The 25535-nt window shown below is 46.9% G+C and overlaps 1 protein-coding gene and 1 long non-coding RNA gene across 9 annotated transcripts in view; one reads left to right on the plus strand and one right to left on the minus strand.

The window, feature by feature from the left end:
- DAPK1 (death associated protein kinase 1) overlaps nt 1-25535 on the plus strand; it is a 219637-nt gene that overhangs the window by 181778 nt on the left and 12324 nt on the right. For all 8 annotated transcript variants that reach the window (XM_077148666.1, XM_077148670.1, XM_077148664.1 and 5 more), the window contains 2 exons: nt 11102-11324; nt 20022-20210. In XM_077148666.1, the coding sequence (XP_077004781.1) occupies nt 11102-11324; nt 20022-20210 (412 nt within the window). The remainder of the gene's footprint in view (nt 1-11101; nt 11325-20021; nt 20211-25535) is intronic.
- On the minus strand, nt 18329-25078 carry LOC143673756 (uncharacterized). Its single transcript, XR_013170592.1, has 3 exons — nt 24955-25078; nt 20442-20743; nt 18329-18448 (listed from the first exon to the last, which is right to left on the minus strand). It is a non-coding gene; the product is annotated as an uncharacterized LOC143673756 (long non-coding RNA).

A 25535-nucleotide genomic window follows, 5' to 3' on the forward strand; every position in this document is an offset into this window, starting at 1 on the left:
GCTCAGAATATCGTCACATAGTTATGTATGCATCACCATGATCATTTTTAGGACATTTGCATCGCCCCAGAAAAGAAATAAAAAGAAAAAAACCATACATTCCATGCCCCTTACCCCAACCTCTCATTGACCACTAGTATTTCAATCTACCCAACTTATTTTACCCCTTATCCCCCCCGTTATTTATTTATTTTTTTACTCACCTATTCCATATCCTGGATGAAAGGAGCATCAGACACCAGATTTTCACAGTCCCACAGTCACATTGTAAAAGCTATATTTTTATACAATTGTCTTCAAGAATCAAGGCCACTGGAACACAGTTTGGCAGTTTCAGGTACTTCCTTCCAACCGCTCCAATACACCATAAACTAAAAAGGGATACCTATATAATGCTTAAGAAAAACCTCCAGGATAACCTCTCGACTCTGAAATCTCTCAGCCACTGAAACTTTATTTTGTCTCATTTCTCTCTTCCCCGCTTTGGTCCAGAAACCTTTCTCAATCCCATGATGCTGGGTCCCCGCTGATTCCCGGGAGGAGAATTATTTTTAATTACAGCCGCTGTTTAATCTTCAATATGTGTGACAGGCACCATCATTTTATGATATCCACAAGGTAAACAGATGAGGAGACCAGGACAGAAAGAGGTTAAGCAATTTGCTAATATGCGTGGAACTGAGACTCAGATCTGGACATAGGCTTCCAAAGCCCTTTTAGTGGGCTCAGGGGTTTCTTGTGAGAGGTTCCCTTTCTCTCTGGAAGGCATTCCTTTCCAGATGTGCCACTGTGCCAGGAGTTGAGCTCACCTGCCCTGTAACGTATGTGCACAGGATGACCTTTACCTGGTGGCCAGGTGAAACACGGACCCAGTTCCCTTTAGCAGAGTCTTCTAGACCTCTTGTTCAATGAGCCCTGTGTCTTCTTGCCTCAGCCACTTTTCACACTCCTCTAAACCTTAGCTTCCTCATTAGCCAGAAAGGGAGGAGTTGCCTGTCAAGCATTTCTGATCACATTCCAAACTTTTGAGAATAAATCCTGAAATAGAGAACTGCGTGGCACAGAGGCCCACCCAGTGATAGAATGTGGTTATTGAAAGTGATTGAGATGTTGCATCCCAGGAGAATGCATGGGGGGAAGTAGGCAACCCCTGCAGCGAAAGCCAAGTAGATAGATTTATTGCAATTATACCTCAGTTCGTATGGAAGAAGAAACTGTTCACATCTGGCACCAGTGGAGCTGGGGGTACAAGGGCAGGTAATTCATATCTGGAAGCATCTCTTTAGCGATTGCCTTTAGCTGTCGTTTCCCTCTTGATGTTTTATAGTGTTTCCCACCATGGTGCTTAGGGCATTTGGGGTGGATGGGACTCCCTGGTTTTATAAGATGTTTAGTATCCCTGCCTCTAGGCATCTGGTGCCAGAGCATCTCCTCCCCAGTTCATTGGGAAAACCAAAAGACATCTGCACACATTTCCTGACACACTTAGAGGTGATACCACCCTCTTTAAGAACTGCTGCCACACCGTGAGCCAGAACACACTGGGGGGAGGTGGGGATAGTTTGTTTCCCAGACTTCAAAGGCAGGAACCATCAATTACCTTGCCATCCCATTTGGCTCCCAAATGGGTCAAATTAGCAAAATTAATGCTCCCTGTTTTTTCAACTCTAATCAGTTGACAGTGCCTAGGAATGTATTTTTAAATAATGTTTGCTAGGAAAGCAGTGAGGTTGAGTGTTCCAGAAATAGAAGGTAAATCTTCTTGTTTACCTGCTCTTACCAGTGGGGGAGGGGGCAGAGTAGAATGAGAAGATACTTTGCTCATTTGAGAGTGCAGAGGCTGACCCGGGGGGCAAATGAGAACTTGCAGCCAGTGCGTTCAAGGCCCCCACCCCCACCCCCATGAGCCCCCCATCAGTGCAGACTGGGGGTGAGGGCAGCGGGCGGAGGCCAGGGCTCATTGGGGGAAGCCTGGAGCATGGCTGAGCTGGCTTCCGTTCTACTCTCAATTCAGTAGCCGAGGAAATGTGGCCCCACATCTACACCCCAGGTGCCATTTTATTTTAAAAGACTGCAGTGTTTCTTGAAGATGATTGTATAATGATACAGTTTTCACAATGTAACTGTGTGATTGTGAAAACCTTGTGTCTGATGCTCCTTTTCTCTACCTTATCAACAGACGAGTAAAACATATGGATTAAAAATACATAAATAATAGGGAGAACAAATGTTAAAATAAATTTAGTAGATTGAAATGCTAGTGGTCAATGAAAGGGAGGGGTAAAGGGTATTTTATGTATGAATTTTTTTCTGTTGTCTTTTTATTTCTTTTTCTGAATTGATGCAAATGTTCTAAGAAATGATCATGATGATGAATATACAACTATATGATGATATTGTGAGCTACTGATTATATAACAAGAATGGAATAATCATATGGTAAGAATGTTTGTGTATGTTGAATAAAATTAATTAATTAATTAAAAAAAATAATAAAAGAGGCTGCCCTCTACTTTGCCGTGTGCCCACTGGCACCCCTAAAATGAGATCCAGGTCAGCCCTCCAAAGCTGCCCCAGAATTGTGGCTTAGCCAAACCCCTTGCCCCTTCTCATAGAAAAAAAAGGGAGGAGTTCTAGTTATCATAAGGGGAAGGAGCAGGGAGGGGGGAGGGGATCAGCATTCTGATTTTGCTAACCCTTTCACTGCAATTCCATTCTTGCCTTTTTAAAAAAATAATAATGATAATACTTTCAGAGCAGTTCAGGTAGCTTGCTTTCTTTCGTTGGATTAATCTTCTCATCAGATTTTCTCTGAATTGCTATTAAAAAGTAGTTTGCTTTCTCTAAGCCTAAATCTGGACTGTGAAGAAAGGCACTCAGGAATATTTTGGAGAATAGGATTGATTTGGGGAAGTTGCCGAGAATTAAATATTCACCACAAGTAAACTGCATTTGCATAATTAAGAGTTTCAGCTCCCAACAGCGCGGGGTCTAATTGCATCCTGCCACGTGCAGGAAGCCACATCACTTAAATCCATGCTCTTATCTGGCATTCCCAGATTGCAGTGGTCTTCCCTGTCAGCCTGCTGATGTTTAGTCATCTTCTCTGATGAGAACATGAAAGCTAAATTGCCAGAGGGGAAAAGGTGCTGGAAGAAAGGAAACTAGAAACCACAATTAGCCAGGGCTTCCAAGAACAATGCAGTTACCAAATAATATTCATTCATTCATTGATTTAAAAGATATTCACAGAATGTGGTTAAAGGGGGAAATTATAGATCATATTTATGTTACTAGAATAAAAATTAAAAGGAAAAAAATAGATATTCACAGCTATCTACTATATGCCACAACTACTCCAGGCACTGGGAGGGGTGGGGGGTGGGCGGGACAGAGAACCAAAGAGACAAGCCCCAAACAATAAACAGATTTTTTTTAAATGTCAGATGGAATAAGTGCACTTAGCAAACAGTGGCCTGCGGGTCAAATCCAGCCCACCGCTTGTTCTTGTAAATAACATTTTATTGGAACACAGGCGCACCCATCCATTAATTCTTGCCTGTGACCTGTCACGCGATACACAACGGAGTTGAGCAATCAGTTGTGACAGACCATCTATCCCTTTACAGAAAAGATTTCTGCTCCTGGTGTAAGTGCTTTGCAGGGGATTAAAATAGTATGAAGCATGATAAAGTGACAGGGCAGCTACTTTCGACCAGGAAAGGGCTCTCTCTGAGGTGACATGGAAACTGAAACCTGAAGGACGAGAAGGAGGAGCCAGCCAGGGGAAGGGCTGATGAAAGGCACAGGAGTAGCTAGAGCAAAGGGCCTGAGGCAGTAAGGAGTTGGTTGTGTTCAGTGAGATGAAAAAGGTGGGCCGTGACATAGAGCCCGGGCAGGGCACTCAAGGCAGACAGTGATGTCAAAAGGGTAGACATTGCTTCAGAGATCTTGGTGAGGTTTTAGTCCAAAGTGTGGGGTAGAGGAGATGACGTAGGTTGTAAACACTTCCCCCTAGCTACTCAGACTGAAGGATCAGGCAGGAAGAGGAGCAGAGAGACCAGCTTGGTGGCCCTGTGGGATATGATGGCTCAGACTGGGGCTTCTCCAGGCTCGCCTACTTTTGTGAGCCTTGGTCAAGAACACAAATGGAGGCTGACCTTCATTAAATGTATATGTAAATATTTAAGGTATATGATTAGAGCAAAAGGGAAATGTCCTGTGTCAAACCTCCCTCTTTCACAAATAACTTTTAGATCATTCTGGAAGACTGGGTTCAGACTGAGAATTCTAGGGCTCCTCAGAGTTGGGCACCATGTCGCCTTTCTCTTCCTAACTGCCCTGCACTGCAGGAGGTTTTGGGCAGCACCCAGGGGCACCCCAAGCTTCACATCTGTGTTCCATCCACACATGGGAGAATTTCAGGGCATTAGCCACAAGGTAGGTAGCACCATAGCCCAACCCTACACTGCCCAGGTGGTGCTCACTGCACAGTGCATATCCACTCAGCCATGTGGTGCTCACTGCACAGTACACGTGCTGCCCAGCCAGGTGGTGCTCACCGCACAGTACACCTGCCACCCAGCCAGGTGGTGCTCACTGCACAGTACACGTGCCACCCAGCCATGTGGTGCTCATGCACAGTACATGTGCTACCTAGCCAGGTGGTGCTCATTGCATAGTACACATGCCTTTGCCATCCACCCAGGCAGGGTGGCCTGTTCACCTGGAGCTTGTGGTCAGCCTGGGTCTTGGAAGGGTGTTGTAGATCAGATTATGTACCCCAATTCAGATATCCATTCCCATGGGTGTGAACCCACTGTAAATAAGTCCTCTTGAAGATATTATTTTTAGTCAAGGTGTGGCCCAACTGAATGAGGGTGCTTTGTTTGTTTGTTTTGGGGAGGTGCATGGGCCAGGAATCGAACCCGGGTCTCCTGCAGGACAGGCGAGCATGCTACCGCTGAACTACCCTGCACCCCGAGGCTGGCTCTTAATGCAGATTCCCGGAGCCCTTGTAAAGAGGACCTGGAAGGGAGCAGGAAAGGGAGGACATCACCCTGTGAAGGGAGGTACAGATACAAGCCAAGGAACCCCGAGGATGGCAGCAAGCCAGCACCAGTGTGCTGCCGACCCCAGGGCAAGCTTAACCTCCTAGCCTCCGAAGCCATGAGGCCATCAGGGCTTGCTGTTTATGCCAGCCCACTGTGTGTGTATTTGTCACAGCAGCTCCAGCAAAGCAAGACCGGGGGGCCTTTGCTGTTTCTGTTACATTCAGGCGGGGAGGGGAGGGGCTTTTGGGCTCCCCATCTGTCTTAATTTCCTTGGACTGCCATAATGAAAATCCACAAATTGGGTGTTTTTTCTGGTCGTTCCAGAAGCCAGGAACCCAAAATCAGAGTGTCAGCAGCCTCCATCTGACACCTGCAAGGAAGAACCTGCCCTGGCCTCTCCCAGCTTCTGGTGTTTTCCAGCAATCCTCTGTCTTCTTCCCCTGTGGTCTGTCTCTGCGTCTTCTTATAAGGACACTGGTCCATTTGGATTAGGATACAGCTTACTCCATTTCGGCCTCATCTGCAAAGGTCCTATCCCAAATAAGGTCACAGTCGCATATCTGGGTTCGGACTTCAGCGTATCTTTTGCGGGGTGCAGTTCATCCCATAACACACCCAAGAAATGGATATTCACACCACGTTCTAGAGCTAGCCTAGAACAACTCAATCCTTCCCCTCCACCCCACTCCCATATAAACCTGTGTGCAGCAGAGAGAGTAGACTATTAGGTTGTTGAAAGGAGGCGTCTTTGGGTCCTGCAAGCCGCCCCTACTTCGCCATCTAGTGGCTAAAAGGGGAAACGCTCCCTCCCCTAATGCAGGAGGCATTTCAAACACTTCGAGAATGGACAGCGGGGACAAAGTCCGTGGTGCTCAGATTCTCCAAAGTTCTTCGTGGGCAGGGTGCAGACTCAAAGTCGGATTTCCTTAGAAAGACCCCAGGGTAGTTTGCTTTTTGTTGCCTTTCACGATTATGGAAGATTCTGGTTAGTCTTGGTGAAAAGAGTGGTTTGGAGGTTTATCTTTCCAAAGTCACGGCGAGTCAGCCTCAGCCCAAGCCGGGAGCCCCTGGTGAGATGGAAAGGGAGGGGCCGAATAGGCAGCCCCTGCCCTGGGCAAAGCGCCCATCCAGGCCCGTGGCCACTCTTCCCTGATCTTTGGCCTTCAAAATCCTGTTCTAGCAGCTGTCCTGCTCTTCCGCCACTCAGAGAGGGAGCATATGTGTGTGTGTGTGCGCGCGCGCACGCATGTGTGCATTTATGAGCATTTGTCTTGTGATCATCCAGAATCAAGGGCATGATAAAAGCCAAGCTGTAAATTCAGTAAAGGAGTATTTTCTTAGATAAAATAGGATTTCCTGAGGATGGCTATTATTTGGGAAACAGCATGTGAGCTTGTATAATTGATTCTTGGGCGCGTGCAGCCCTGCTCGTGTAAAGGCTTATTGCTCAAACCACGTCTGATAAAAACTTGAATCCCCCCGGCAGCTCATCTGAGCAAACACTGGAGCCAGCGGTCAAACTGATTTGCCTAAGGAACAACTAAAACGAGGTGCCGAAATGGGATGTGCCTTTTGAAAATCCAGAGTAGGGAGGATCCTTTCTAATTTTACTTGCCCTTTTATAGCAATTACTTATAAATCTTAGTCCAAAATGGACAGTCCCCTCAGCGCCATTGCACTGGAGACCTGCGTTACCTGAGAACCGTCTTCTGGGTGGGATGAGCTGCAAAAGGCCCGGTTCAAGTGGTCTTCAGTGCTTGTCATTCCAGCACACCCCAGCGTTGAGATAGATGCTCCTTCATCTGTGAATCCATGTTGACCCCTTTCTCCCCCTGCTTCTGAGGAATCCTGCCACCTCCCTTGCAGTGTCCAGCAGTGGTAGAAAGAAAACACAGTTTGTATAGAGAGATGGGATGGTGACATTTGGCTTTGCCATTTCAGGCTCTTTTGGCTTCGGACAAGTCCCCCGGCCTCTCTGACCCTCGGGTTCCTCCTCAGAAAAGAGAGGACAATGATAGTCACCACTAAAGATTGAGGGAGGTTTAAATTAGCAAGGGCAATGAAAACACAACATAGGCTGTGCAGTGTCAGGCACCTGGGAGTTATTACTACTGCAGACAGAAAATGCATCTGTTTCACCTCCTCCGGCTACCTCTTCCCTCCAGTCTCCATTTCTGGGGCTGGACCCGGAAACATCCAAACAGATTCCCCACAGCTGGCTACTCACTCCTGCCCTGTCTCAAATCGAAAGGAGTGAGGCAGAGCTGAGAAGGAAGAGACTTCCCCTCAGATACTGAGGGGCAAGACAGAAGCCACATGGGCACGTGCTGCCTCTGTGCTCATTGTGTACCGGGTTCCAGCCCGTTGGAGTGGAAGGGCCTGGGGCCTGGGGCAGAATGGCTGGACTTGCCCTTATTCTTTCAGGCAGGACAAGCACGCAGCTGGAATGTGCAGCTAATGGGACAGATGGGTCGGCCAGAGCTCAAAGTGTCAAAACCAACGTGGCATGGAATAGGCAGGAAAGAGCCGCAGACCAGTTACGTTGTGTTTTGTTTTTGTTTTTGTTTTTTGGCAAAAGGAGTGCAACCATGATCCAGTTATTGAATTGAAGCTGAAAGCAGGTTGTCATCTTTTTCACCCTGTCTTAGGAGAAGCAGACACCCACCTGTAGAAAGGGTTTATATGTATGATAGAAGCTGTATATCATGAAAAGTATGGAGAGCTTTTTCATGTCCTCGGGGAGATATTTATAATGAAAGGTGATGGCTCGTCAGACAGGGCGGCTGCAGTTACAGTGCTTACCGCGTGTGTGAGTCTGGTGTAGACAGGACTGCCTGATTGAAAAGCAAGAGAGAGGGGCTGATTTTGAAGGTTAAATTAGAACATGGCATCCCCCCTATGTGGGACACGAAATCCAAAGGTGAAAGTCTCCCTGGCAATGTGGGATATGACTCCCAGGGATGAGCCTCGCCCTGGCACCATGGGATCAACAGCACCTTCTTGATCAAAATGGGTAAAGAATTGTTACAAATAAGGTACCAGTGGCTGAGAGAGTTCAAATGGAGTGGCGAGGCTACTCTGGAGGCTTCTCTTACACAAGCTTCAGCTAGATATTGCTATTTATCATGGTTTACCAAACCCCAATCAAAACCATTCCTGTCGACCCTAAAGAATACCTGGGGTTCTAGCTGAGATTCTACAAATGTTCCATGTGCTTTGATGACTTTCCTGAAACCTAGAGAGCCCAGCCTCTCCGGAACATCAGCTAGTTCCAATCCCAAAAATAACCCATATTTTTGACATCCCCTTCCAACATGAAAAAGTTAGAATGGGCATAGCCCAAATACCTCTGAAGAATGGGAGAAGGATCACTGGAGAAAGGGGAGTTATAACAGAGAAGTTAGGATTTGGCAGATGAGTATGAGTGCTGAATCATTAAATTGATATTTCTTTTAGTATCCAGTGTCTTGGAGCAGCTAGAAGGAAAAACCTAAAATTGTGAAACTGTAACCCATACCAAACTCTGAAATCTGTTCTAGAGCTAATTGTTGTGGTGTGCTTTGAAATGTATTGCTTTTTTGTATATATGTTATTTTTCACAGTAAAAAATATATAAATGAGGTGCAAGGGTGGTTCAGTGGTAGCATGCTCGCCTTACATGCGGGAGACTCGGGTTCTATTCCCGGACCATGCACCTCCCCCAATATGTGTGTGTGTGTGTGTGTATAAACAAAATTAGAACAGGGCTGGTAGATAGACTTCAGGGGTTCAGTGTCTGTCTCATTTGCCCCTGTGGGCAGCATTGGGGAGAAGCCCCACACTACATTTCTTTGAGCCCAATTGGCAGCGTCTCCCGATGCATAACTGTCTCAGAACAGAACCTTTCCAGCCGCTCTGGTAATAAGTCAGGGGACGTTCTGTTCTCTAAAGCACTTTATCTCTGAACCTACTGAGATTTGAGTTTAGAAGAAGAGAGCCCAATAAGGATGACCTCATGTCCTAGAGCTGTGGCGTCCATCCCTCGTAGACCCAACAGTTTATAAAGCACATTTTGCGGTGCCTGCTTTACTCTCCTGAAATGAAGTTCATAGATAATAATATGCCTGCACAGTTAATTTTTTTGTGTGTGCCTTATGGTGGGGGTCACATTTCATTCTTTTTCCATGTGAGGATTCCATTATTGCAGCACCATTTGTTGAATTTTTTGTTGGTTTTTTGGGAAGTGCACGGGCTGGGAATCAAACCCGGGTCTCCCGCATGGCAGGCGAGAATTCTACCACTAAACTGCCCTAGCACCCATGCACAGTTAATTTTAGCAGACTGTAATATAATGAAGCCTCAATTACTCTATCAATATGCCATATTGATAGTATATTGAATACATTGCTCTATATTCCTTAGCAATATATTAAATACATGATATAGCAGACAAACCAAAGGAAAATAATTTATCATAATCAAATATTGCATTTCAGTATGTAGAGGCTCAGGCTTACATGTGAGGAAAAATTGTGAAACAGCCAGAAACTTAACCCGTCCGCAGAATCCCCGAGAGCAATGCCTCGAGCCCCCCTGAGCAGAGGGGTCATGTTATGGTGATGTGATTTTTCAGAGGTGGAGAATCTTTTTTGTTTAGCAGCTCAGGTCATCACTTGAGAGGCCAGCAGTAAATCAGCACCCGTCCAGCATTGAGACCCAGAGAGCAACAAGGCAGGCACTTAACCTCTGAAACACTTCCTGCATGGGGGCCACTTCTGAGCCAAGTCATTTATTGAGTGCCCTACTATGTGCCAGGGTGCTTGGGATACACATTGTCTAACCTCAGGTTGGCTCCCAGGAGAGAATGGGAGAGCATGGAGAGTGCTCAGTTATCACACAGTCTCCTTGGGGTCAGGCTGGGGAAGCGTGCGTGGGCCTCCGAGGACGAGGACGTGGGTCCACCGTGGAGATTTCCCAGAGGAGGTGACATGCAGCAGGTCTTGTGGGGTGCATGGAAAAGGATGGCTTGCTGCACAACCGGTGTGGGGAGGGTGCGGGTGGGAGACGGCAGGCTGCAGCCAGACAAGCCCAAACAAGTCGATACTGCAAAGAGGGGAAGGTAGAGAGGAAATCCCAGTGGCATGTCGAATCAAGTTTCCTTGTGGATTCGCATAGCGCTCTGCAAACACCATCTGATTAAAGGACTGCGCTTACATCTTCATCTCCCCAAAACGATTGATCTTGGACGTGTCTAGATATTTCCATTCTCAGCACGAGGCCTAGCACGGGGGAACCCCCCTACACACTCCAACCCCCCACCCCCACCCCCATCCCCGTCAGTGCTTGCTGATGAGTGAATGAATGAATGAGGGAACCTGTGAATGACCTGGGGTCAGAGAGACTCCGGCCTCCCTCCATCCCTCTTCCCCATAGGTCTGAGAAAGAGGAAAATAAAAAGGTTGCTGTGTCCTCTGGGCACCTACATGGCATTGCGCTCTAGAGCCCTGCAAGGCCCCTCCTTCACGCCTACAGCTCTGCACCATCGTGGTATCATAAACCAACCGGACCCCTTTACACATGGAGAGGAGCACATGCCCTGAGCTAATCAAACAGGGCTGTCCTGTTTCATTTTTAAATTGATGCTTCATGGGCATTGCTCCACCTGATCAGTTTTGCATTTAAATGAAGTGGAAATGGGCAAATCCATAGAGACAAAAAGCAGATTAGTGGTTGCCAAGGGATGGGGGAGGGGGGCGGGAGCAGTGGGGAGTGACTGTTTCACAGGTAATGGGGTTTCTTTGATGAAAATGTTCTGTAACTACGAAGCAGTGACGGTTTTGCACAGTATTGCAAATGTATTGAACCACTGAGTCGTGCGCTTAAAATGGTTAAAATAGTGAATTCTGCGTTATGTGAATTTTACTTCAATTGAAAGAAAATGCACTGAGACACAACATGGGTGAAGAACGCACACCAGGTTCTGACCTGTCAGAACTGCTGTGTGGATCCCTCAGCTCAGGCCTTCTCTTCCTTTGGGAGTAACGAGCTGTTCTGCCCCCTGTGTTCAGGATACACACCGTGGACTCTTCATCCAGCAGCTTCGACCCACACAGAACCTGCAACCCAGAATCAAACTGAAGCTGTTTGGCCACTCGGGGGCTGGAAAAACCACTCTCGTGGAATCCCTCAAGTGTGGGCTGCTGAGGAGCTTCTTCAGAAGACGGAGGCCCAGACTCTCCTCCACCAATTCCACGCGGTTCCCGCCCTCTCCCCTGGCTTCCAAGCCAGCAGGTAGGAGACCCCCAGGCTGCCCACTGTCCAGCCAGATTGCGGTTGCTTTTGTTTGGCTTGTGGGTGGCTGGCCTGTCCCCGGGCCTTGGCAGCTTTCAGGGGTGGTCCAGGCCTTGTGTCCTACCCCCCCCCCCACTTGGGCCAGCGCTTGCAAACTGTCCCAGCAATTGCAAAGCCAGGGCCTCTCTGAAATGATGGTTATAATTGCAAACGTATGTAGTCATAAATGTATAAATAACAAAATGTCCTCGGGTTCTGCGCTGGAACTCTGCCCTCAAAGATAAAAGGCTTGGTCTAGCACAGGTTCAAGCAGAGTGCAGATGCAGTATCACCCCCAGGATGGAACCCCCTCCCGGCTTGTGCTTTCTTCGTGGAATGCAGTGGGCACACCCAGTAGTGATACAACATTCTGAAAGGGGTGTTAATGGTTTTCAAGGTTGGCAGTTTGTCCATCCGTTCATACAAACTCTAGCTGGGAAAGGTCTTTGATGTCTCCCCCCACCCCTTCTGCAGATGAGATTATCCAAGTGCATACCAGGAGGCTGCAGGATTCGAACCTGGAAATGCAATTGCCTTTCCTTCCCCAGGACTGATACACCTGGAGTGAGCAAGAGAAAACTGCCGTATTGGGTGTTTTCTCCTGAACCCGCCTTGAAGGTGGAGAGGTTAATTTCTGAGGCGATAAGAACAGAGATCTCCAGAGATTTTCCTAACAGTGCCAGTTTTTTAGCTTTGTGCCTCGGATTCATTTCCTGCACTTGATATTACAGAGGCGCATTTCGGTTATAATCTATTTCTCAAGGAGAAACGACAGCCAGGGAACATTAGTAGGGAGTAGACAAATAAATGAGATTTACATGTCCCTTTCTACACTCTTCTCTGAGCACAAGCAGTGGAATTGAAACCTGGGGAAGAAATTTAAAACAAAAAATGGATTAATAATAATGAGCATGATTATAATATTTCTAAAGATTATTGCTATTATCTGTTGAGCACCACCTGTGTGCCAGGACCTGGGCAAAACGTGGCACAGGTGACACCTCTTTAACCCCTGCCTTACGGTGAGTTTTTACCACTGTTTTACGGAAGCTGCCCGGTATCACGCAGCTGCAAGGACCAGTGTGCCTACTTCCTGAGCCAGTGCTTAGAATAATACTTATATATAACTGTCTGAGTAAGAGCATTTTTGTGCACACATTTTCTGCTTTCCACTCTAATTTTGGCTCCATTTGAAGATGTAAAATGGGGTGCACGTTCTCTGACGTCAATAGTTTCGTGGATTTAATGATTAAGTTCCGCTCCTTTCTGTGGAACAGCCCAGGGTCAGCCTAGTTGGCTTCTCTGGCAATCCCTGCTGTCGCCCCTAGAGGGAGCCGGTGCTCTCTTGCTGTAGGTTACGGTGCCTCCCACGTGACCATCTGAAGGGGGAGGAGCTAGTGAGAGGGAACTGCGCGGAGCTCAAAAGGCCAGAGGTCTGATGAGGCAGCTCTACCAACGGGAGTGTGTGTGTGTGTGTGTGTGTGTGTGTGCGCGCGAGCGTGTGTTGAAAAACCTCAAGTGCTCTGTCTGATCTTTCATCTGAAATTTTCATAAATCCCAGTCTGGCATGAGAATTACGCCCCGGGAACAACCCTAGTTTACCAGGGCTGCTGTAGCAGATACAGCAGGCTGGCTGGCTAAAACCACAGGAAATGTGTGTCTCCGTTTTGGAGGCTAGAAGTCCCAAATCAAGGTGTCTGCTGCATTTTGCTCTCCGTAAGGCTGTGGGGTTCGGGGGTGACGGGCCTCTCTCCCACCGGAATGCTCCTCCTGTGTCTCAGTTTCCTCGCGTGATAAGGACTCCGGTCACATTGCAGTAAGACCCACCCTGATTCAGTTTGGCCTCAGCTGAACTGGTAACGTCTTCCGAGACCGTTTTTACAAATGGGTTCACCCCCACGGGTCTTTGTTGGGGGACGTGATTCCATCCACGACGGAACCGAACCCTTGGACCAGACTGAAATAGTACCACGTAAAGTGGCGTGCGGCTTCTCCGGGAGGGAGACGTTTCATCTGCTGCTCAGCCCTCACTCCTGTAAAGTAAATGTCTCCATTCACTTTCCTCTCTGTCCATTTTTCGTATCTGGTTCTTTACAAAACAGCTCAGGGTGGCTTGCTTTGCCTAGCGAGCCTCATTCTCCTCTGTCACTCACCCACCGGCAGCAAGTCCCCTGGGGAGGCTGCTCCCCTTGTCTCTCAGATCCCCCCTTAGGTTCAGAGCTTTCGGCCCCTGCGAATCATTAAAAGTCTCTGTGACCGTGTGATTGTGAAAGCCTTGTGTCTGATGCTCTTTTTATCCAGGGTTTGGAGAGATGAGTTTAAAAAACAAAAAAAGGATAAAAAAGGAATAAACAGTAGGAGAGATAAAGGGTAAAAACTGGGTGGATTGAAGTACTGTGGTTCAACGAGGGGGATGGTGAGGGGTAGGGGATGTGTGAGTTCTATTTTTTTCTTTTTATTTCTTTTTCTGGAGGGATGCAAATGTTCTAAAAATGATCATAGTGAAGAACACACAACTATGTGATGATATTATGAGCCATTGATCGTATGATATGATTGGACTGTCCGTGTGTGGATATTTCTCAATAACAGTATATATATTTTTAAAGTCCATGTCACACCAGCTCATCGGTGGGAGCTGGGCTCCTCCGAAAAGACAATTAGGAGCGTGACCACTGATCTTTCTCAAATCCAACATGATTTAAGTTTTTAGACTCATTCTGTGTCCTGTCACCCTCAGAGGATGCTGAAAGAAGAGGACGTTCAAAATGTATTCCTTTCTCCTGGGAGTGAAATGTCTTCCTTCTCTCAGGAAGCACTATTTTGCTGCTGTCCTCACTCATGTAAAGGAAAGTCCACTTGGGGAGCTGCAGGGCTTGGCAAAGTGACAGATGCTGGAGAGGCAAAAGAGAATGCAAAGGGAATACGATAAAGGTGGTCTACCCCACAAAATTCCTACTCCTGGTAGAGATTAAAATAAAATGAAATGTGCATACGTACACGCCACAGCCGGGGAGGGTGGAACTGGGGATGTGGTTGGCGCTGACTTGTGTTTCAGAGGTCGCATGCCTGTCATTGCATTCGATTCTCAGAGCTCTGCGAGGTGGTATCATATACCCCTTTCAGAGCAAACCGAGTCCCAGACACGTGAGGTGTCTCCGTCTAAGCAGAGGGGGCCTGAGCAGCCCGGGGGCGGGGCTTCACCTGCAATCTGGCGCCTTCTAGGGAGTGAGGAGAGGGGTGGAGTCAATTGAACCTTGAGTGAAATAAATCAGACACCAAAAAACAAAATAGTGTAGCATCTCACTAATATGAACTGACTACAGTAAGTAAACTCATAGAGTTAAGTTCTAGAACACAGGTTGCCAAGAGATAAATGAGGAGTGGATGCATGATGTGTGCAGAATTTTCAGCTAGGCTGAATGCCAGTGTTTGGAAACGGATAGAGGTGACGGTATCGCGTTGTGGTGATTAACAAAGCTGAGTTATGAGTGTGGTTGAGGTCGAAAGGGGAAGCTTAGAATCATGTATGTCACTGGGAGGAAATCTGGAGACTAAAACACAAGACTGTATTAACACAGTGAGTGAATCTTCTGGCGGACAATGACTATTGATTAATAGTATAATCATAAAAATGTTCATTGGTGAATTAGAACAAATGTACAACAACACTACAAAGTATTAATAATAGAGTGGTATATAGGGTGGGCCACGGGGCTCAGCAGGCAAGACTGCTCGCCTGCCATGCCAGAGGGCCTGGGTTCAATTTCCGGTGCCTGCCCATTCAAAAAAACAAACAAAAACAAATAATAGAGTGGTATATAGGGAGGCACCTATTGCAAAATTATGGACTATAGTTAACCGTATCAATATTCTTTCATCAACGGTGACAAATGTACCGAACCAATGCAAGGGGTCAATAATAATGGGGGGAGGGGATAAGGGTTATGAGATATTTGGGTTTTTTGTTTTTTGTTTTGCATGGACAGTGCTTTTTTTTTTAATAATGAAAGTGTTCTAAAATTGATTGTGCTGGTGATTGCACAACTATGTGACGATACTGTGAACCATTGATTATATACTTTGAATTTTTTTTTTTGGTGCATGGGCTGGGAATCGAACCCAGTCTCCTGCGTGGCAGGTGAGCATTCCACTACTGAACTGCCTGTGTGCCCTGATTATATACCTTGGGTGGATTGTACAGCGTGCAGATATATCTCAATGAAACTGCTTAGAAGAGAAAAGAAAAAGTACACGAAAGCTGTGATCTGAACCTAGAAAATTTTTTTAAAGAATAATAAATAATAAATTGAATTAGTTGTCAACATTTAAAAAATCAAGAGATTTCGCCACCAACCGGATATTTGGCTTCTTGTGGGAGATTGGATTTGCCTACCTGCCTCGTACCCACTGATGGGCAAAAGGGACCCAGGCCCCCCAATTTGTCCCAGTCTCCACCCACCCCACCTAACCCCTACAATCCAATAGAGTGAAAGGGAGAGTGGCTCTCTCAGAAGCAGACTCGCCCTCCCATGGGCAGATATGTACCCTGTAAGAGATGCCATTCCAGACCAGCAGAGAAAGGGCAGGTCGCCTAGCGAGTGGTGCTGAGACCATCGGCGTCCACCAGAATGCACTGAGCTATGGGACCTGTGGGCCAAGGCCAAGCCTAGTAAATGGCAAGATGGAATTCAAACCCAGATCTCCCCGGCCTCTGGGAAGGGCCCCCAACGAAGATAGAAGATAAACATAGCACCAGTAAGAGCTAATTGCTGATGTCGGCATGGACTGGTCCGTTCCAGAGGAATGGATAAAATTTTGAAGTAGCAAAATGCACCTACATTTAAAATGCGTCCTAGGTTGAGAGCAGCACCTGCAGGAGAGCAGTGAGCCTGGAAGGCCGCAGGCTCCCCCTTCTCAGCCCATCTTGCCCCTACTCCACCCCATGGCAGGCAGGCACTTGTGTGTGTTGCGGGTGGGGGTGGGGTGGGTGCCCTTTCAGCTTCCCGTCACGGTGAGCCTGCACACAGCAGCTTGGGGTGGGACCTGCACCCCAAGGACGGTGGGGAAAGAGAAGATTCCCCCCAGCCCTGAGGGGCCTGTCTCCAGTCACAGCTGTTTACCAGCACAAAACAGGGTTAAGGAAGTCCTCGGAAAAGCAAACCACGGCTCCAATGCAAGGTACCATGAGTGTGTCCTCGGGAGACTTGGCTTTGGCAGCAGATGTGAGTGCAGGCTCCGCAGAAGGCGCAGATCTCCCTTGCGACTGCGGGATGGGTGTGGCAGGCCCGTGACTGCTAAGGTCGTGTGTCTGGGCAAGAAGGACCGGCCTGGGTGTTACTGTGAGGGGAATCCGTGGCTTTAAATCCTCACTCAGTTGAGTGCATCAGTGACCGTTTCCATCTACAACCAACAGTGGAGACTTGCCTTTGGTGCTGAGAGAAGTCTCATTCAATCAGTTGAAGGCCTTAAAGGGAGAAGTGATGGTTTCAGCAGTCAGAAAGCATTTCTGTCTCTACTTCAGCCGGCCAGCGTCTCCTGGGGAATTTATCGGAACCTCCACTGGGACTCCCAAGCTGAGGCCTTGACTTACAGAATCCAGCCTTGCTGGATTCACTCACCCCATGGTCGCGTGAGTGAATTCCTACAGTAAATCTCGTTAATATTTCCGTATGGGCTATGTCATGCGCTTGTTGGGCGCCTGAGGAAAGGACCCCAGGAAGGAGGCTCTTGTTCCAGAGACTGCAGCATTGTCATCTCGCAGTGACGTCACCAGCACCTGCCAGGCCATGCTCCACTATCCCCAGGCCGGTGCCTCTGACACCCTCTGGACTCTTCCAGAATTGTCAAGCCTCTCCCCTTCCCAGGGAAGAGATGTCCACACTGGGGACGTTGATACCATTTAGACAGCAGGAAGTTGGTTTGCTCTTAGAAAATTATCCCTCTGCAATTGCTGTTCTCTGGAAGACGCTGGAAGTTGAAGGCTGAGCTACGGGCAGGAAACAGGCCTGTGCCACAGTGTCCTTGGCATCAGTGGGCTGTGGCTGTCCCAGTGGACAGCCTTAGTGCCTTCTCTTTGGAGCCCTCTTGCATCATTTTGATGGGTGAGCAGAGCAGTGCAGGAAGTAGGGGGTGATAAGTGGATTGCTTTATTCTTGTCTGTCAAATACTCTGAACCCTTGAGCTGTGGCGTGACTGGTGCAAAGGTGAGACAAGCTCTGCTCTCTGAGCGGGTTGCTGAAGGATGCTGGACCAACACGCCAGCCAGAGAGATGCAGATCCCCAGATGTGACTCCAGCAGGTGTCATGGGCATTGGCAGGGTTTCACTCAGCCCGTGACCAGCTGAGCACTGAAGCTCAGTAGGAAGGGAACTGTCTGATGTCATGGGAGGAACAAATGCTCAGAAACAGCACTTGAAGAGGCCATTGCCTCTTCTCAGCAGAGAAGAGCGAATGGAAGTATCTTCTCACCATGATGCAGAAATGGTGCTTCACCAGGCGCTGCTGTTTTTCACCACGAGGGGGCAGTAATTAGCAAAAAAATGTGTTTCTTCTCTGAATTCACTGTTTTCCTGTGAAACTATTATTTTTAAAATACCACATACAAACTCTGCCCTCACCTCTTATCTTGCCAACATATCAGACATCTGCTCACTCTTGGTAAGCATGAGCCCACAGTGCCACTAAAGCAAGATTTGTTCCTGAAAGATGGTCATCCCCAACAGGTAGAGGTCATGTGGAGGTCACGGTACAAGGAAACAGGCACTCATTCCCCCAGAATGAGTAGCCTTGGAAAGACTTAGATTAAATGATCTGCCAAAAATAAATGCACTGAAGTTTCACCATGACCATTTACATATATTTTCTTTAGACAGACTCACTTTTTAAATTTACTAAATGTATTATTTAGAGTTCCCCAGGGAAACAAAACCAACAGGATATTTATATATTTTATATATGTAACAATGAGATTTATTATAAGAATTGGCTCATGGGACAGAGCGGATCGCCAAGCCCGAATTCCATAGGGCAGTTCCCAAGCTGGGATGAAGGCTTTGATTAATTCCTCAGGAGAAGCTGGCTGGCTGAAACAGAGAAAGAAATTCTTTTTTCTGACTGCTGAAATCACCTGTTCTCCCTTCATGTGATTGCATGAGACATCTCCCATTGCTGAAGGCAGTCTCGGTTGTAAATGTAATCAGCCATAGATGCAATCAACTTACTGATTATTTAAATGTGTGAAATGCCCTCCGCGTAGCAATCAGGCCAGTGCTTGCCTGACCAAACCACTGGACACCAAACCTGGCCAAGGGGACACGTGGACTTAACCTTCACACTCAAGTACCCTGCTTTGAAAATGAAACGGTTACTGTTACCATAAATGGGAAGCTAGAACCACTTGCCATAAATGATTAAATGCAATGAACAGCAGTGTACTGTTTCTACATTCTCTTTATGAAAAGGAAACGTTAGGAAATATTGAAGAGATGTATAAAGGCTTAGTGCCACAGATTGAGACTGCTTGCTAGAACAATTCAGAGACCTTCAAGGGAATTTTTGAAAGGAAGAATGTTCTCACTGTGCAATTTAGCATTATTTAATGCCAAGACTGACAATTGTCTAATATCATTTCTATTCAAACCAGCAACAGTCCTGTGCGCAAGAGTGGTTGTCTCCTGCATCGGTCAGGCATCCCGGCTGGAGAACTCAGCCAAAGGGCTTTAATGAAAGAACCACTCAGAATTCATGGGGACAACAGTGACAACCACATATAATCCATGATCCCGGATGGGATCTCATAATGGAGGAGAGAAGTCTCAAAAGGACATTACTGGGCCATATGAAACGTATCGGCATGTAGACTGTAAACCTTCTATCAGTGTTAAATTTCTTGAGCTTGATAAACTGCACTGAAGGTGGCTACATAAGTGAACGTCCTTACTCTTAGGAAATGTACATGGAAGTGTTTCGTGTTCAAGAAGCCCAACATGTACAACCTGCTCTCAGATGTTTCGAGAATTGATGGCTGATGGATGGATAGATGGACAGACAGATAGGATGATATGGCAAAGATGATAAAACATTAAAAGTTGGTGCATCGGGGTAGGGAGTATGTTGGAGCTCTCTGTGTGGGGTTTGTTTTATTTTTGCAATCATCTTGTACGTTTGAAACTATTTCAAAATAAAAAGTTAGAAAAAAATTTTCAGGGAACATAGAAGAGATGGTAGAGCACTCAGAGGCTAGCAACAGAAAGGAGCCATTCCCTCCCCTAGGTCTGAAAAGAGAAGGGTAGGGGGACAGGTTGTTACAGGGAAAGCTGGAGTCCTTGAGAAGCTGATAGGAGGGAGGTGGAGTCATAGAGACTTCACTACTCACGGAGAAGAAATACCCCCACCTCCCTGTCCTCCCACCCTGGGAGATGCAGTGCAGTGCACAGGGGGCTGTTTCTCAGGCCACAGTACAGAGCCACTAAGGGATAGGGGGAAGTGGAACACACAGCATGCATGGGGGGTACACACACAACCCAGGCTGATGCACGAGTGGGGAGGTAGCGATGGAGGGGCGTTCCAGGAAAAAGGAAATGCATGGGCGGGTTGGGAGAGCAGGCATGCACACTGCCCCGTGCACCGTGTCACCTCCCTCCTTGCTCCCCGCAGTCTCCGTGAGCATCAACAACCTGTACCCCGGCTGCGAGAACGTGAGCGTGAGGAGCCGCAGCATGATGTTCGAGCCAGGACTCACCAAAGGGATGCTGGAGGTGTTTGTGGCCCCGGCCCACCACCCGCACTGCTCGACCGACGACCAGTCCACAAAGGCCATCGACATCCAGAATGCCTATTTGAACGGTATGTTCAAAAATGCCTATTTGAAGCCCCAGTGCCCTGAGATGGGCCTGTCCAACCCCAGGGAAGGGGGGAGGACCTTGTCGGCTTCCCTTAAGTAATTCCCTGCAGGGAGCTTGGCCTGGATGGCGACTGTCTTAGTTTGCTGTGGCTGCTGTAACAAGTAGGGTAGCTTAAAATAACAGGAATTTATCTTCTGGTGGTTCTGAAGACCGGGTGTTGGCGGGGCCTCACCTCCTCTGAAGTCTTAGGGTTTTGGCAGTGGCCGCAGTCCATGCCATTCCTTGGCTTGCGGTGTAACTCAGTCTCTGCCTCCGTCCCGTGGCCGTCTCTCACTGACGCCTGCTGACAGTGTCCAATTTCACCAGTCATGTTGGAGTAAGACCCACCGTAAGCCAGTGTAGCCTCTTCTTCACGAATAATCTTTTCATAGATCCTGTTTCCAAGTAGAAGTATATTCATGGGAACAGGGTTTAGCACCGAAACATCTCTTTTGTGGGGACACACTTCAACACATAACAGTGTCCATATCACGTCTGTACAAAGGAAGGAAGAAAATCCAATGCAAAAACTGATGTTGGGAGTGAACCAGGACTTAAGCATGGCTAACACCCACAGAAAGTAAAACTAAGCACTGTAGTATCCCCAGCATTTAGCAAAGCACCCAGAATACAGTAGGTGGTTAATAGATGACCTGAATAAATTAATACAGTTTTTAAAGTAGAATGCAACACCCACTTGGATGGGAAATCAGATAAAATACAATCTTGCTGGTAGTTTAATGTGCACAACTGTTAAAAGGATTATTTTAAGTCCATCCACAGTCATAGCTAATTCACAGACATGGGTAGTTTGTTTTTTTTCTATACTGTATGGTGGGGGGGGTCACATTTCATGCTTTTCCCATGTGACTATTCCATTATTGCAGCACCATTTGTTGATTTTTTTTGGCGGCGGGGAGGAGTGGGGTTGAGATGTGCATGGTCGGGGAATCGAACCCTGGCCTTCCACATGGCAGGCGAGAATTCTACCCACTGAACCACCCTTGCACCCCCTGGCAACTGTTTTTTCATAGCCAGATTTTCAGGGGTATTCTTTGCTTTCCAAGGGAGTGAAGTTTTAAATATTACAGAGGAAGACTGACTTCATGCAGCAAACCACCGCATCCTCGTTGCTCTCCCAGGGTCCCCATGCTCCTGGGAGAGCCTGTGAGGAAGATGCCAGACTTTCTTTTTTTTTTAAACATGGGCAGGCACCGGGGATCGAACCCGGGTCCTCTGGCATGGCAGGCAAGCGTTCTTGCCTGCTGAGCCACCGTGGCCCACCCAATGCCAGACTTTCTACAGCCCCAGGTCTCGGAACCCACGTCCTCTGCCTTGTTTCCAGGCAGGCTAGAGCCATTCATAAACGCACCAGGGTGAACGTCCACACCTGAGGCTAATTCCTGTGAGATGCGTGGGTTAGGGCAACCCACTTAATTTCTCTGCGGCTCCGTTTCTTCATCTCTAAGGTGGGGCTAACGATGCCATGTTATACAGATGTCATGAGGATTTTATGAGCTTCCAAATACTAAAGGACCAGGTACAGGGAGGCTCTTAGAAGATGGTTATTAGGTCATCTGCAAGTCTGGCCTTTTACTATTCTAAATCCACTGAAACCTGCAGTTCTCAACATTCATTGTCTAGAGCAGTGGTTCTTAAACTTGCGTGTGTGTCAGAATCACCTGGGGGGCTTGGAGATTCTGGACCGCACCTCCAGGCGTTACTTCCTTTTTTTTTTTTTAATATTTTTATTGCAGTATCTTCACACATATCCGAATATGCAATCAGTGGCTCACAATATCATCACATAGTTGTGTATTCATCACCATGATCATTTTTAGAACATTTGCTTCACTCCAGAAAAAAAATAAGAAGAAAACATTTACACATCCCATACCCCTTACTGCTCCCTCTCATTGACCACCTGCACTTCAATCAACCCAATTTTTTTTACCCCTTATCTCCCCCCCATTATTTATTTATTTTTTATCCTTATTTTTTTACTCATCTGTCCATACCCTGGATAAAAGGAACAACAGACACAAGGTTTTCACAATCCCAGGGTAACACTGTAAAAGCTATATAGTTATACAATCATCTTCAAGAATCAGGGCTACTGGAACACAGTTCAACAGTTTCCGGTACTTCCCTCCAGCCACTCCAATACACCATAAGCTAAAAAGGGATATCTGTATAATGCAGAAGAATAACCTCCAGGATAACCTCTTGTGTCTGTTTGAAATCTCTCAGCCACTGACACTTTATTTTGTCTCATTTCTCTCTTCCCCCTTTTGGTCAAGGAGGCTTTCTCAGTCCCATGATGCTGGGTCCTGGCTCATCCCTGGAAATCGTGTCCCACGTTGCCAAGGAGATTTACACCCCTGGGAGTCATGTCCCACTAGTGGGGAGAGCAGTGAATTCACTTGCTGAGTTGGCTTAGAGAGAGGCCACATCTGAGTTACAAAAGAGGTTCTCTGGGGATGACTCTTAGGCATAATTATAAATAGGCTTAGCCTCTCCTTTGCAGGAATAAGTTTCATAGGGGTGAACCCCAAGATCGAGGGCTCAGCTATTGAATTGGTTGTCCCCACTGCTTGTGAGAATATCAGGAATTCCCCAGATGTGGAAGTTGAATATTTCTTCCTTTCTCCCCAGTCCCCCAAGGGGACTTTGCAAATACTTTTTTATTGTCTGCCCAAATTACCTCCAGGGTTTCTGATTCTGGAGTGGTCTGGGTAAGTCCGAGAAGTTCCCTGCAATGCTGATGTTGCTGCCCCGGCCACCCCACTTTGAGGAACCCTGGTCTTAATGGAATGGAATTTCTTCTTGGGCCTGTTGCCCTCTTAAAAGTCCAGTGCTGCCTGAGCTCCCCAGAGCACTGCTGGCTCCTGTGTTTGAGAGGAGAGCTTGTCCTCAGCTACCTGAAACCCCCAGCCCTCGCCCCACGGCCCCTCTCCAGCCGTCCGTCAAGGCTGGTGCCAAGGCTTCTGGTGCTCAAAGGACCGGTTCTATGTTCCAGAACTTTCCATGCTATGGCCTCAGCCATTGACCTAGGAACATCTGTGCTTCAGAGGAGGCTCTAGAAAAACTCTCTAGATCTTACTAAATGACTCAGCTGGCAGAGTGTCTGGCATAGGATAAGCACCAGGACTGGGAATTAGGGGGAAGGGACTGTATTAGGTTCTTTTTGCTACTATAACAAAATACCCCAAACTGGGTGTCTTTAGACAATAGAAATTTCTTTTCTCACAGCTCTAGAGGCTGAGAGTCTGAAATCACGTGTCAGCAGGGCTGCACTCCCTGCGAGGCTCTAGGGACGTACCCTTCCTTGTCTCTTCCTACTTCTGGTGGCCGGACACTCCAGTCTCTGCTTCCGTCCTCACCTAGCCCTCTTCTTTATGTCCACCTCCTCTTCAAGGACACCTGTCATTTCAACCAGGGACACCTGCAGAGACCTCAGTCACAATCTCGCTTACCAGGAATGCGGATTTGAACATGTCTTTTGTGCAGGACATGATTCATCCAGCCTCAGAAGCCTGATTTTTCAAATCAGGAAGGCAACCGATTAGTGTCTAAAGAATTTGAGTTACCAGCCTGGCAGGTGGAGCTGTGGTTTTCAAACTGCTGACAAGCTGTCAGCACAAATGCATATTTTTACATTGCAACCCTGTGCAGGGTAACGATATAAACTATAAAATAATCATATTATTGCTATATATTTAGAAACGAAAGTTTTATAAAATATGTGATGTGCAATGCAGTCTATATTCTATTCCACTTTATACAGATTTGGTTGCTACTGTCTGAATGAATTTCATGATCCACTAATGGGTTGCAACTTATATTTTGAGAAATATTGATTAGCATCAATTAACCCACTGCCTCACAGGGCCCCCCCGCACCCTTCACCGTGCATTCGTTATTCCTCTTACACCCGCGCAGCCCGATGGCTTCTGACCAAGGCTGAGTGGGTCACTCATCTTTGGATACTGAATTGAACCACCATTTAATCAAAATTAGTGTGACATTTCATAGTGGCTTTTACATTTAATGCGTTATACCATGCCTTATCAGCACCCCCGCCCCCCAAAAAAAAGCATTTATATTTACTGGAGTATGCAGACAGACTCTTTCGCACACATTGTCTCATTTAATCCTCACTGGGATACTGTAAGTTTGGTGGTGGGGATCCCAAGGGGGGTAGTTTTCTCTACCCCTCCTCCCTTGGCAGGAGTCAAGTCCATATGTAAAAGCGGAATATCTTTGTTATGTATGTATGTGTCTAAAGCTGTATTATTGTGGATGTAATCAGGCATAATCCACGCTTCTGTGTAATCTGCCCTGATGGATGTTTGTTCTTTTCCCAGGTGGTTGTCTGCAAAATGACAGCATTTATACGTTGTACACACACACATAAGTCCATGCATGCATATGGGCATGTCCCGTGCTGTGTGGTACACCACTCCTGGATAGTATAAGTACATATAATATAGATATAAATACAGATACAGATAATGAAGGCAATTGAATCAGTCACCCACAGAGGACATGTTCACATTTTAACCTGCTTTCATGTGGTATGAACCCATTTGTAAACAGGAGCTTTGAAGATGTTATTTAGTTAAGGTGTGGCCAAATTGGAATCAGGATAAGACTTAATCCATATGACTGGAGACCTTATAAAGCAAAGAAATTCAGACACAGACCGTCGGAAGAAGCCAGAAGTCAGCATAAACAGAATGTAGAGACACAGAGAGAGAAGCCGCCATGTGACAGAGGATGGGCATCATCAGAATGCTGCTGACCCTAGGAGAAAGCGTGGCTTGGCTGACTTCATAATGGTGGGCTTTTGACCCCCAAACTGTGAGACAATCAGTGCTTGTTGTCTAAGCCAACCCATTGCATGGTGTTTGTCATAGCAGCCCTGGCAAACTGAGGCCTGTATTTAGGAAAATAGACAGGCAGATATATAGACAAGGAGATTTGCAGCAGATACACAGATAAAAGATATGGAGATACAAACAGACATAAAAATAGAAAGAGATGGGGGGGCCACAGTGGCTCAGCAGGCAGAGTTCTTGCCTGCCATGCTGGAGACCTGGGTTCGAGTCCCAGTACCTGCCCATGCAAAAGCAAAAAAAAAAAAAACAAAAAAAAGAAAAGATAGAAGCAGATATATGTAACTATTGCACATCTAGAAAGCTACTGAAGTAGATATAGAAATGCAAATGAATAATACAGATACCACTGTTTCCACTACTTGTGATCTTTCGAGTGCTAAGAAGCA

The sequence above is a fragment of the Tamandua tetradactyla genome, chromosome 2 (assembly GCF_023851605.1).
Source record: "Tamandua tetradactyla isolate mTamTet1 chromosome 2, mTamTet1.pri, whole genome shotgun sequence".
In the NCBI taxonomy this organism is placed as follows: domain Eukaryota; kingdom Metazoa; phylum Chordata; class Mammalia; order Pilosa; family Myrmecophagidae; genus Tamandua; species Tamandua tetradactyla.